The 14689-nt window shown below is 41.0% G+C and overlaps 1 protein-coding gene across 1 annotated transcript in view; it reads right to left on the bottom strand.

The window, feature by feature from the left end:
• Positions 1 to 5407: 5407 nt before the first annotated feature.
• TGFBRAP1 (transforming growth factor beta receptor associated protein 1) overlaps positions 5408 to 14689 on the bottom strand; it is a 33023-nt gene continuing 23741 nt past the window's right edge. Inside the window, exons 8-11 of the mRNA XM_005419991.2 lie at positions 14094 to 14240; positions 12638 to 12797; positions 11280 to 11713; positions 5408 to 10663 (exon numbers count right to left, since the gene is read on the bottom strand). Of these exons, the coding sequence (XP_005420048.1) occupies positions 10475 to 10663; positions 11280 to 11713; positions 12638 to 12797; positions 14094 to 14240 (930 nt within the window). The 3' untranslated portion in view covers positions 5408 to 10474. The remainder of the gene's footprint in view (positions 10664 to 11279; positions 11714 to 12637; positions 12798 to 14093; positions 14241 to 14689) is intronic.

The following is a 14689-nucleotide window of genomic DNA, read 5'->3' as shown; positions in this document are numbered from 1 at the left end:
CATTTTCTGTGGGCATGGAGTTTTTTCAGAGTTACTAAACTACTGTTGATGGGAGAATGTAGTGTGACCTTTTTCTAAAACACTGTCTAAGGGGTGAAACACTGTATTGTTGCAGTGTGCATAATTTCAGAAAGGCTGAATTAATCAGCTTTGTGTGTTGGCTGTGCGGGAATGGAACTTGCATTATTACAAGACCACACACTTTAAAATATGGTTGTGGAGACAGCAAATGGAATAGCAATGCCCAAAAGGTGACTAGGGTAAGGAGCAGGGAGCAAGAAGAGGGACTTCTTGCCAGCTTAACTCCACAGTGTTAGAGCTCTTTTCCAGCTAAGGCTGGAAATTTATTTTCCATGATTATATGAGAGGAAAAATGTACTCATCTTTTGGGGCATGTATTCAGGTTTTAAAATTTTCTGGTATGAATCGACAGAGAGTGACAAGCATGACCTGAATAAACATTGTCTCTGCATGGTACTTGGTTCCTTATGCTGTGAAAGATAAAGCTGCCAATCTTTTTTATTGTGTGGATTTGTTTGGGGACTTTCACTGGTGCTATCAGCACATGCTGCTTCTAAGGCCAGGTTGGGTCATTTGATGGAGGAAGAGCTCAAGTGCAAGAGTAGTTGTCTGGGGCATCACCAAGTCAGCTGAATGCTGTGAGTCCATCTTTCTCTTTTTTTATAATATTGTTATTTTTCCGCTGTAGGGTGTGTGGCAATAAAGTTGGTACCCATCTTTGATGCATCTCTTTGCCCCTGCACTTCAGGAAGAGCAGTGTGGGTACTGTAGATGTCTCCTTCTGGCTGCCCAGCCTCCCACCTGCTGCTGGGCCTGGCTCAAAAAAAGCCTCCATCAGAAAAGGATGAGTAAAGGACAGCCTTGGAACCAGCTGGTTTTGCTGCACAGCTTGGCATGTTTGCCTCTGACTTTTGTGCCCACCACAGTGCTGGAGCTGCTTCTCTCCCTCCACAACACCCAGCATCTGCTGGGAGCAAAGTTATGCTGGAGAAGACTGGTTATAATGGCCGGGGCTGGTTATACTGGTGAGAACTCCCACTTGTGCTGGTGCTGCCTGCTCTCTTTACATTGTGGTTATATCACCTACTGGAAAGTACAATCAGTGAGAGCACAGTTCTAGAACCACCACTATCACTTCACAGGTAAGGCATGACAGTATTCAAGGAGAAATGAGGTCATTTTCTACCTTGGGTACAGTTTTCTCCCCCTTAAATGTTACAAAGAGCAGGAAAAATCTTTGTATGTCAGAGCATTCCCAGTGCTCTGAAGCAGGAGGACAGTTGTGTAAAACTATAGCAGGCAGTGATGCATAAAATAAGCATATCAAAGCTGCTAGGTTTTTCATGATTTTCATTGCTGAGACTACCTGAACAAGGCATTTTATGAGTTTTCTGGGATGGATCTGACCTGATGCTGCAGGTAGCACACAACACTTAGGTGCTGGGTTATGCAGCACTCGAATACCTGGACAAGACATGAAGAATAAATATGGACAGGGCTCATCCTTTCCTCCACGTCCCCCAGCCTACCCCCACCAGATTGTGTGATGCAAGTCCACAGGCAGCAGGGCTGTCCCCTTGGCTTCCACAGACCTCTGCAGAGCTGGACAGAATGTGACAGGACTCTTTTTGGCATTAAAACAGCAAGTCAATGTATGAAAGTGTATGAAAACATTTAACACAAAAAGATATTGCTACCAAGTTAACAGACCATGAATTGTTTTAGAGCACAGCTTTGCTTTTATTTAATGCAACATTGTTTAATAAAGTCAGGAATCTCTGTTTAGTTTTCCCTCATTTTTATCTTCTAGCATTTGACTAAAGCCTAATATCAAAGTGTGTGAAGTTGATACAAGACTGGAGGGAAGAGTCATTGAGCCCAGGCAGAGGGAGTGCCCCAGGCAGGGCCCAGCCTGCACTGCCCCAGGAGCCACACAGCTCTGCAGCAGGGAGGACATGGAACAACAAGGTGTAGCCAAGCAAGGGAAGGTGGCCAGGGACCCACAGAAGCCTGGGGACAGAGCAGCCTGGCAGCCCCTGAGAGCTGGAGGAGTGTGGTCCATTCCAAGGCAGAGAAGGGGCTGGGTAGAAGGAGCTCTGCAGCTTAGGAAGTCATTGATGTTTGTTCTGCTTTGACAGAAGTCAAAACCTGACTTGACAAGACAAAAGGTGGGGAATTTGTTTGCAAACCTCTAAAACTTTCTCCTTGCTCAACTCCTGAGCTTTTTCCATTTGAAAATGGTTCTGGTTCATGATTTCATGAGGCCTGGCTTTTGCAGTCAGAGCCCACTTGGTGCTTTTAAGGGCATTTGCTTTGAAGAAAGGCCCTGTCAGGTCTTCTCTTTGGCTGCCTTCAAATCTTGCCATGGCATGGCTTCAATCAAGAAAATCTTCCCCTTTTCCTGTCCACAGGGAGGAAAGTTATCAGCAGAAGTGATTATTTGTATGAAACACTGCACACTCTTGTGATTTGATATCAGGCAGATGGGAAAAGCAAAAGTGTAGGGTATTGAGGCATTGATAATTAACAGCAGCTTAACAAGAGACTCCTCCCTCCTCTGGGATTGAGATTTCTTTGGTTTGTAGTTTTTAGTTTTGACCATCTGTGCTGGTTTTGGATGGGATAGAGCTGATTTTCTTCACAGTGGCTGGTTTGGGGCTGTGTTTTGGGTTTGTGTTGAACACAGGGTTGGCAATATAGAGATGTTTTTGTTATTGGTGAGCAGGGCTTACATAGGGCTGTGTGGGGCTTGGCTGCTGGTTGGGGTTAAACCATGACACCAGCACAGCTGTAAGGCCATTCACATTACAGAACCAGCAACTGTGAGGAGAAGTACTCCTGACACACTGACTGGAGTATCTGGAGGGGATGTACTGAGTGGCTGCTACCCAGAACAAGAGATTTCAGGAAGGTTTTGAAGCAGGAACACTAAAACTTCTGCTTGACAAATCAGCATGTCACAAAAGGCCACAGAGATGCTTTGAAATGAGATATGACAAGTTAAAACCTAAAGATGGATCAAAAAAGGACAGGAATGAAAACCTTCTTTTGCTTTGCAAATACAAATCCCCAGTGAATGACATCTTTTAAAAAAGCAGATACAAATCCATGCTGTACTCCTCCCTCCCCATCTTCAACTGCTTGTGATTCAAGTAGAAAAACCCCTACTTCTGTCACACTCTGGGAGCTTTCTGGCATGACACTGCAGAGTAACCTTGTATGTTAGAGGGACTAAAAGGATTGAAACATCTTTGCATGCCGTCTGTGACTTTCAAACAGATATAAAGAACTTGCGTTTTATTTGAATATACTTCTCCAGGTTAGAGAGGCACAAAGTACATAATCTTGAAGCTGTCACCAGTAACTTGCTAATTTTCAGAAATCCCCTGCTTATTTAGTCTTTCTGTAATATTTGCAAAAAACAACAGAAAAACCAAAACAAACAAAAAAGAAAACAAACAAAAAACCAACCAACCAACCAACCAAAAAACCCAAAAAACCAAACCACAAAACAAACTAAACTATTTATTCAAGACAAATGTACCCTTTTGTCACCTTGGTTTTTTAAGATTTTCTAAGCCTTTTGATGTTGACATTCTTGTAGTGAGCTTTCTCACACACTTGCTGTAAATAACTCATTGTTTTGCACTCCTTTACGGAGGAGGAGTTGATAGACTGTTGGTTTGACCAGTGTCATTGGAGAGGTGTCACTGTCACCCTCCAATCCGCTGTCACTTTTGTAAAACTATAAATACTGGAGTCAGAAATAAAACTTCCCTTTTTTCCTTCACCTTGAGAACAGTGTTGTGTTTGTGTTCTTTCGTGTCCTATAGCGACACCCTTTAGCCTTTTACCTTTCTTTAACAAAGAGTATTTTGGGTGTTTAAACAATACATGCCTCTGGCAAAGACATGCCAAGACACTTGGACCCCTGCCAATCTGGTTTCAAGCTTGCCAGCACTGGTTTAAAACAAGACAAGTAACCTGACACAATATGACCCTGCATCAAGTTGGGCTTGGACAACACCATCTCCAAAGAACCCAACCAGCCTAGATTTTTCTAGAATTTAACTTGCACTGGGAGGGTCAGGCCCCAGTCAATGCAAATAACATGTTGACAAGGTGGTCATGGGACAATATCTTCAGGGGATTATTGGCAATTATAGGCATTGGTAATGATGCTCATGACTGCTATTGGATTTTGAGACACTGCAATCAGCCTTGTTATCTACTGAAAACCTGCCATGTGTTCAGCCATCAGCCCTCTTCTGGCAGCCCTGGCCTCTGACCCCATGCTGTCCTGTACCTACAGTTGTTGCAGTGAACTGGACCTTTGGGACTCATTTCTGCCTAAATTCAGCTATACTCTATTGATTACTTGTCTTGGAAGGGGTTGCCATCTGGATGATTAGCATGAACCATTTTCTAACCACTGTGTAGAGGCAAAACTAGCTGAAATCCCACAGGGCTGGAGTCACAACTGGGTTTGGGGCTTAATGCTTTCTGAGTTACCTTTCTATGGATGGATGGATGGATGGATGGATGGATGGATGGATGGGGCATTGCAAACCAGGGCTCTCCAGAGTGTATTTCCTGCTGGCTGAGCTAATAAAATCATGCTTGTTGTGTTAGTTGTTCATTCCTTCCAGCATCATGCTACACTCAATATTTGTATCCCTAACACCCTCTGTAAGAGCACCCTGAGCACCCACCAACGTTCCCACAGCCTTCACTTCAGCCAAAGGAACAAACTTTACCTGATAGGGCTGTAGAAACCTTGCCAAGGGATCACAGACCTGAACTTCAAAACAAGAGCCCTTCCCTGAAACTCTGACTGTTGGATTTTAGCCCCTCTGGATCCCCAGTTAAGCTGTGCACACAACCTGCCCTCAGCATCCAGGGGATGCCTGCAGCCTTGCCAGTGCCTGCACTGCCTGGCAGAGTGGGGCTGGAGAGCAGCTGAACTAGGTCACACCTGCATGCCCCTGAACACTCCTTTTCTGCACTTCTCCTTTGCATTCCTCTCTCAGTCCCCTTAGAGATCATACCAGCTTCCTTGGCTTACCACAGACTCTTTACCAGCCCTCACCACCCATCCTTTCCTGGGGCTTCCTTGTCCTACAGTGCCACTGTGGTGGCGCTGGGCAGCAGCTGGTCCTTTGGGCCTGAAGCCAGGGCCATTAGTCCTGAGCAGGGAGGAGGAAGATGAGGAACACCAATACCTCTGCCTTCTGCAGAGTATGTAAGCACCAGCCTCACTTCCATGTGTCAGGGATCTGGCCCCTCCGTCAGTGACCCTGATGAATCCTCTATTCATCAATAGATAATCTCCCTTCACGTGGACACTCACATTCCAGGGTTTATGTATCTATGAATCCGTGACAAATGTAATTAAAAGATTTTATTTTATTAAAAATTGACATATTTATACATTTGTACATTCCACATACTGCTGTGTATGTTCACCAATATAACCACTAAGTCCAAAAGCCTTAATGGTACAAACTTCCATCTGAACAAATTTACTGCAGGGGAACTTCAATTTAGAAATCAATCATACATTACAGAATGTTATTAACTTTTCTTCTTTTTCCTTACAAAGTAGCAGCACATTTAACTACCAGTGTTCACAAGGCATAAGCCCCAAAGTGTTGTACAGCAAGAGAAAAATTAATTAGCTAATACAGGCAATAGGAAGAGAGCTCACAATGAAAATGTATTAGCTGCTGCCTGTTATGAACAGCAGGATGTTAATAAAACACTTAGAGCCATGCTGAATAGAGACTGCAGCAAACCAGGAAGAGTTATAAAATAAAAAATTACTTCTTGATAGAACTGTATAAAACAAAATATTTTTAATGTCATTCAGGATGGGAGTCCTGTGAAGAACTGATGTCGTTATAAAGACTCAGCAGTCAGGATAATGCTTGTGTGTTTAAACAAGTAATAAAGTTCTCAGAAAACATACTCACACTCAATCCCTACCACCACCTTTCCACAGCTCACATCAGTAGGGCTTCATGTGGCTGAGTAATGAAGTGACATTTTACTGAAGACAGATCTGCTCAGGAGTCCCCCAGACCTCTCAAGATTTGTACCCATGTCAGTTAAGTGCTACAAGAGTGACATTAATCAGGTAACAAAGGCTGGAAAGTTTCTGGAGACTGGGAGCAAGGGGAGCAAAGAGAGAAATTCTCACTGCAACATGGACTCCTGTGCAACCTGAGCCACCTCGGGATGGGCTGCCTGAACAAGTCAGCTCATAGGTATCTCTGGTGTGCCCTGTGTAACAAACCCCAAAGGCTCCTTTTCCCCTGCCTTTGACAATATTACAAGAATACTGATCTCAATGTGACAACTTATCCACTAACACAAAAAAAATGAAGATGTAACTGAAGTCTCTCATGAATATACAGGCATGAATATAATTTTGAGCAGAATGCCAGATTCTGAGCAATTTTTTTTATTAGGATTTTTCCTCTTATTGACTGAAAGAGAGAAAAACTGCATATGATGACATACACACATCATAGGTAATTTTTACATGAGGAAGTGTGGAGATATGAAAGTGTAGAGGAAAGTTTAACAAGTGCTTTCTGTATGTACCATCGTCTGCAGCAGTGAATGCCCGAAAAAAAGGTCAGAGCTGCAATATTTCAGTAACTGGAGGTTCCATGTTAGACCAACATGTCTTGATATCTGCAGAGGCATCAGTGTGAGAGACTAATCTCATTTATTATGTCCTGAATCACAGACACAATGTCACATTAAAAAAAATCTGCACTACTGTTTTGGTTTTGACACGAAGTTGGAGGAGACTCATTGGAAAAAGTGAGGGAGATGAATTTCAAATAATTTAGCAACAGCTAAATTAAGGATAAATATTCTGGCAGAATCTCCACTCTCCAAGGGCAGGTCTTAGACTCCACATTCCCTAGTTGGAGATAAAAAGATCACATCAAGCCTTGTTTCTAAACTAGAAGAATGGTCAGAGAAATATTCCTCTTTCCTGCCTCTCCTCCTCCACATATGCATTCAGCAACTAATACCCAAATCTGGTTCCTTCCCTACTCACTCCCTCTGTGCTGCTGCAGCCATAACTTACCAGAGTAGCAATGCTGGCCCAGCATTTCAGGTACGTAAACCAAGAATCACCAAACCAACAGTGCCAAAACAAAAGAAGGATCGAACTCAGGTTCCTCAGGATGAAGCTCTCTTACCCAAGGGGTGTTCAGCTGTCCCACTTAATGAAATTTGAATGCAGAACTTTCATAAATTTCCTGGTGACAAAGCCCAGAGCACCACCCAGCACTCTGATGTGGGCTGACATCTCTTCTAGTTGGGAATATTCCCAGTTGCTCACGTGCTGGACACACACAGGAAGAGCACTGCCCACCTGCCCTGCTGAGCTCTTGCTCTACCTCAGCCTCCCACTGGCTTTCTTTGCTTTTTCCTTTAGTTATTGTGGGATTTCCACATTAATGCATTCAAATAAGTTCTAGTATAAAATTTAACAAAGCAACAGGGAACAATGTATCAATTTTTCCAGTCCACATTTTTGGGGGACCGGGTTTCAAAGAACTAGATGCCTCCAATTTAAGTATCAATCCCATTTTTGATTGCAGAAATGCTGGCTTCCATTATTCTGATTTCTGTATTTGTTCTGTATGTACAATTATTGGTTTTGCTGCATTTTAGCCAAAGTACATATCTGCAAAAAGATACTGACTATTAATAAAGGGTTATTTAATCTTGTATAGACATACTTTTTCTTGCAATAGCAACTGAGAACTTTCCTGAGGTCTGGAATGATATGATTTTTATTCCATTGCAGCAGTAGTTCATTACTAAGTGGGTAAAATTACTCTAAATCATGGAGAAGGGTCTGTTTTAGTACCTCCTTAATAAACAGAAAAAAAGAGCATACTCAGGATGCTGGAAGCAAAAGAAAGTATTTCTTTAGAAATGCATGCTAGTGTTCACAAAAGGGTCTTTGTAAAAATCACTTCCACTCTTATCAGCAAGTATTTTGAGGACAGGGGACTACAAACTTTTGTATAGCATTAGTGCCAGTTGTATACACAATGTTCAAAAGCCATGACTACAAGATAGAGACTCTGCTTGTACCAGTGCCACAGCAGAATCACTCATGCCAGAATTGAGTCAGAAATGCCCACACTTGACTTCTTTTGAAGTGCCTCTCACTAAATGTGACTTGCATGTCTTAGTACAAAGCACTACAAAATTCCTTACTCGGGCTTTCAAAAATAAATAAAATTCAGCACAACGGTTATACTTTCCTAATTTCAAAATTAGGAGAAGATTCAAAGGTTTTTTGCTTTAAAGCAAAGTACTCCACACCTCGAGTACAGCTCTGGGACCCACAATACAAGAAAGATGTTGAACTGTTGGAAGGAGTCAAGAGTAAGGCCTCAGTGATGATCACAGGGCTGGAGCATCTCTCCTATGAACACAGGCTGAGAGCTGGGGCTGTTCAGCCTGGAGAGAAGCTCTTGGAAGACCTTACAGCACCTTCCAGAACCTGAAGGGAGACACCAAGGGAGCTGAGGAGGGACTTTGTACAGATGCATGTAGTGATAGGGCAAAGGGGAATGGCCTTAAGCTGAAGGAGGGCAAATTTAGATCAGATATCAGGAAGAAATTCTTTACTGTGAGGGTGGCGGGGCTCAGGCACAGGCTGCTCAGGGAAGTTGTGGACAACCCATCCTTGGAAGTGTGCAAGGCCAGGCTGGATGAGGCTTTGAAGAACCTGGTCTAGTGGAAGGCATCCCTGCCTATGGAATAGACCTTTAAGGTCCCTTTCACCCCAAACTAGTGCCTGTTTCTGTGAGAAGAGATGGATATCTTCTTCCCCTGGGTGAGGTCTGGCTGCCCCTTCTTGGAGGCTGCACTGCACACAGAAAGCAGCTTCCTGAGCCAGCCTTTCTGTACAAGGAGGCTGCGTCAGGACAACACTGAGGCCCATGGTGTGACTCTGGGCATCCTGTGTGGGGCCAGGACCTAGACTCCATGATCCCATTGCATCCCTTCCAACTCAGCTTATTCTGTGATTCTAGAAAGAACCAAGCAGATGCTCCATTTTGCTGAAAGCCTCCACTGCTTTGGAATTCTGAAACAGGGAGCAGCCATTCCAACTCAGCTGCATGGGGGTCAGTAAGCCTGGTATTTATTAGAGCTTTACAGAATTCAAAGAAATGCTTTCAGTTTGCAGTACTTAAGTTTATTTAAAGTTGTCATTTTTTAACCTCTCTTGGGGGAAGCTACATCTCTTTAATCAAATTCTTTAAAATGGTTAAATAGCAATGTGAATACATATGAGGGCAGTTAAGTAAGGGGTTTGTGTTATTTGAAAAATTTTAGTTCACAGAATATTTAGTAGAATATAAAAAACCCAGTACCCCTGTAGTGCACTTTTGTAGATTTTTTACAATTTTATACCTTCTCTCTGTGGTTTTGATTGCACAAAGTCATCCATAAGCACTAAAACCTATTTTTGTGGAGTTCCAACCTGCCTAAGTTATGTTATAGCAAACACTTAGCACATCATCTGTACATTTATGTATCAGCTACATCTTAATCCTCCAAAGAAATGCTAGAATGATAAGATCAATTTATTCAACTGTATGTACAGCATATTTGCATATCAATAAATAAATCAGTATTAAAGTCAGGGCCTCTTTCCCCATATAAAAGTGACTACAGTCTGACCAGACAAACTTACTTTCTTTTTTCTTCCAAGCTCACCTGTGTGATTGAGGTTATTGGTTTCCACTCAGTACATTATAGTAACTGCAGGAGCAGAAACCTAACAGAACAGTGCTTACATTTAAATTCCATATAGAAGATGGATGGGAAGGAGGTACTAAAAAGTGCACCAAAAGCCAACATTTTGTAGAGCAAAAAAATTGAAGTTGAGAATGTGATCCTGTGGAAGATAATCCAGCCCAAAAGAAGACATGCTGCAGCAAGCACTAAAATCGATGCACATCTCCATCTTCATAGTAAGCTGCACGATGCCAATCTTGTCCCATCACTCTTCAAGAATTCCAACTCCAACAAATGCCATCTTCCCCTCCACAAATTTATCAACACCACAGTCTGTGTAAAGTGACAATTCTTAAAATGACTGTTTGCCTTCACTCAGTAACATTCATCCTCATTGTGAAGAAAAGGCTCCTTTTCTTTTAAGTGTTTACTCCTATTCACAGAAGAGCCCATATTTGCACCTCTCCATGTGTGGTAGTGAATTTTCTTTTCTATCTACATTCATTAGAAATCAAAAAGATAAGTAGCAGTATTTTATATTTACTGGAAGTCTTCCCATTAACCCAAAAACTAGCTGTCCACCTTGATTTATACTTAAAGTAGCTGCACTTTTTTCTTTCCAGCCCACTTTCAATGGGGTATAAGTCATGGGAACTGTAGGAATATTTCAAGTCTGATTGCTGGAGCTGGGAGAATGAGGAGTCACATTGGAATTGAGATGTCTGTTTGCAGCACAGTGCGTGTGGGCCATGCTCCCATTGGGGTATCTTACAAACACAGGCTCACAGAAAGGATTTTGGCACACCTGACAAACCTTTTTGTCTGAAAGAAGAATCGGGGCTCCTTTTTGTTTAACCTAAAAGAGAAGGGGGGAAAAATTCCAAATGTGAATGTAGCAAGAAAGGAAGGGAAATGATGGAGCATAATTGCAACTATACCAAATGGATAAAACAAAAACAATTTGAAGAATCTGCTATAAACTCTACACAACATTGTCCTAGCTAGAAGAAAGCTTCACAACTGAATTTACCATTAACAAAATCTATGAACAAGCTTCAATTAATACTAAGTGCTGGATAATTTTTTTAAACAAACTTTGACAGATGACACTGTAAAAAATTGAATTGGAAATTCTGACAATCCCTCCTAGTGAAAGAAATGTTAACTGACACTTGTTAAAGTTTCTGCAAGAACTTTGTTAATCTGCAAATCCCAGACTCACTTCATATTCATCCCAGAAGCTCACCAAGGTTATTCCTATTTCAAGGGCCCTAGTTACCTTTTTGTTTTACAGAGAAAACATACAATTAATTTTGAATCTAGTAGTCACGGCAAAAAAAAACCTGATAAATGCCAAAGACATGAAGACAGTTTTTGTATTAATTCTTCAAACTGATTTTGATTACTGTATATCAAAGGACTCAACTGTAAAGCTTCAAATGCATTTATTTAAAAACACCCCAGTAACCTACCTTCTCATGCTTGTAGATTAAGTTTTCAGCTTGTGCTAACCCAAGTGCCACCTGAGTCATTCTTTTTGTGTGAATGCTTTGTCTCACTGCTCCAGCCAGGAATGGAGAGAGGAGCTGCACTGACCAGCTGTCAGGCACCACCTGCAAAACCAGACCTGCATCGAATTCCGCAGCGTGGTTATTCAGGAGATCCACGGCGGCCATGACAAGCGCGCAGTCCGAGGTGCCCGGGGTTAAATACACGGACAGCAGCAGGTGGAACAGCCTCCGCCTGTACTGCGAGTCTCTGCTCTCAGAGTTCCACATGCAGTACTCTTCAGCAGCATGGAAGTCCTTTAACTCATGGACAAGGATATGCAAAGCCTTCTCGTGTTCTTCTAGTTTCCCATATAAAATTGCACTTTCCATATGAAGGTCTGTGCCCTGGATTTTGTCTGTTAAATGAGAAACAAGGCAATATTTGCTCAGTGGAGGAGACAACTGCTCCCTCTCCCAGCCAGTGCAACTGTAGAGAAGGCAGATGTTTGTAAGCACAGGAATGCTCAGATGTATGGAAACATCTCTAACAAAAGAACACCACAAAATATGGGACAAAGAAATTAATATATGATCAACCACAGTCATTGACACCTTTTCAATTCTAGCAGACACTACTGTAAGATGAAGCTGCAATATTTTTAACCTCTGCTTCTCCCACTATTATAGGAGGTCACAGAATAAACTCCATAAAAGACAATAAAAATCCAATAGTACTTCCCATTAAGAAAAGGACACTACAAACCCTTAATCCAGTTTAAAGTTGAAGTGTCAGCAATAGGCAGTAAGAATGGTTAGTTCATCTGGCATTTCAAAATAAAGTAGAAAATAATCTAATTATTGTAAAAGTGATAAAGATTTTTATTTAACATGAACCCCAGAGTGAGTTTCAGGGTTATGGGTAACAAGCCCTTGGCAATTAGATTCCTTAAAGTTTCACTTCCATTCACTAGAAGCAGACCTCTTAAAAAATAAATTTGCAGGTCTTTCATTTGCAAAAGGTTGTCATGTCAAGTCATGCAAAAGTTCCATGATCATTTATAAGAAGGTGACTATTAAGAAAATTGTATGCAGATATTTGTTCTGGCCAATTGGCATTTTGTCTCTGGTGCAGTGGCAAACATACCATTGGAGCTAGGAGACCAAGGACAACACCACACACATGCTTTCTAAATTAACCTGTGTTTGTTAGAAATACAGCCTATCAAACAAAAACACAGAGAAACTTTAGATCTTTTAATTTTCTAACCTTGAAAGGACTATTATTTTGTGTCCAGCTGGGAATCACAGACAGCATTTATAACAGATAACATGCAACCTACCTAAAATAAAGCGAATTCTATAAAGATCAGATTTCTGCAGCAGACTGCGAAGTTTCAACAGCAGCTCAGTTGTTTCTGTACAATTATCTGTGGTCACAGATTTTAGCTGAAGTATTGCCTCCAAGTACAAGACAGCTAGATGAGTATGGTACTTCTCTTTCTACAGATGAATAGAACAATGTTAGCTCAGTTTACAAATCTCTTGGCCCCAGCAATAACAGTGATGAATTACATACATACTTAATTACATACAAACGTGTTTTAACTTATTTAATTTGAATTAATCACAAAGGTTTTTGTCCATACAGACAGGTAACTTAATTCAGAGCAGCCTCACAAACTACACTGTAAATACAGGATTCCTCATATTCAGATATGTTCTTTGACCTTTTCTATTTATGCAATAAAATCTAACAAAGCCACCAGAGACAGAAAAGCACTCTGAAGGCACAGTGCTTTTTCTGTTATCCACAATCCAATATTCATCCAAATAAGATGATGATTTGATGGTTTTAAACATTCTCACTAAATCATTCATTCACAAATAATCTAGTAATTTTTAAAGACCAAACTGATTTATAATCCAGCATTTACTAGCAGGTAGATTTAATTGTAAAGTATTTTCACAAATATTTTACAAGGCACTATGTTTAACTCAAAAAGTTTGTTTGGAAATATCCATGACATCAGAGACAAGTACATTCATCAGTCATGGTGTAACAAACCTGCAACACCAATAAGGGAAAACCACTGATCTGATGCGCATTTAAAGAACGTGAATTAATGCACTGACCATCAGCTCTGCAGAGTTCACCTCCTTGCTTTATTTCCGGGTTAAAGAACCTCTCCTGTGCTTAAAATGTTTCATAGCCAAATACAACATTTGGCTGCTTTTGTATTGAGCTAAAGCTCCCAAAAGTGTAATACACTGTCACTTAGGACTTGTGAATGCATCTTTTGAGCACTCAAAATCAAGAGTGGTTTGGAATTCTAGTAAGGCGTGCATGGTTTATTTTGATGCTCAAAGCTCTCTAGAACAACAGAATAAAACATTCTCACTTGTAAAAACTGAATCAGCAATTTTAATATATTGCTGCCACAGTGCAGTAGGATCAACCTGTTGCTGATCATTTTCTATGATCTTACCAGAAGAAGATTTGAGCCCCATCAAGTGAGTGAAATAGGAAAGTATGCAATAACCAGACGTAACCCCTTAAGTCTGAGGGGACATAAGCAATTGTTTTGCTATCACAAGCACTGCAAAATTCAAAATAATGAAGGTATCCACTCCTCATCTTTTACTTTAATCTTAAAAACACTCCTACACTACTCTGAGTACACTTGAAAGACTTCATATTACACCTATTTCTTCCGGACATTGCCTATTTTCAGCCTTGTTGACCATAATCTGCAATCTGAATCCTATGCCTACTTTTACCATTCTCACAGAACTCACCTGTATTTTTCTTTCCAGTACTAGATGTTCTAGATATTTGACACGTGCTTTAGGATATTTGTTAAGGCAACTAATGATATCATCTGGATTAATGTTGTTTTTCTCCTGTTCTTCCAAAGGCCTTTTAGTGAAAATCTGTACACCAACCTAGAAAGAGTTTATTGCATTTAGGAACTCAATGGCAACTATTTTATTAAATAAATATTTAAAAGAAAAAAGGAATAGCACTATTGTTAATACATTATTCAGGAAGATAAACACAAAACCTTGCTCAGCACCACAGGATTACACTACCCTGTGTTTATCTTGACCTCACTCACTCCTATCTGCATATCTCAATTTGTAGTGTATACACAGTCCAGCCTATAAACCTTGGCTTGGGCACAACTTCCACAAAAACTACTGAATGGATTTGCACAACAGAACAAGAGACTTCAGCCTTTGCAGCAGGATAGCTCAAATTAGAGACCAGAATGTTCTAAGCCTTTTCACATGTGATGATATAGACAGAGCAAGAGACTTCAGTAATTACCAAACCAAAAGCTTAGAAATGTGCCACTGCACAAAATAGCTATGCTTAAATTAATATAAATCAG

This window comes from Geospiza fortis, unplaced genomic scaffold (assembly GCF_000277835.1).
Source record: "Geospiza fortis unplaced genomic scaffold, GeoFor_1.0 scaffold192, whole genome shotgun sequence".
NCBI lineage: Eukaryota > Metazoa > Chordata > Aves > Passeriformes > Thraupidae > Geospiza > Geospiza fortis.
The sequence above is the reverse complement of the archived record's forward strand: the minus strand, read 5'-3'. Positions and strand labels throughout refer to the sequence as shown.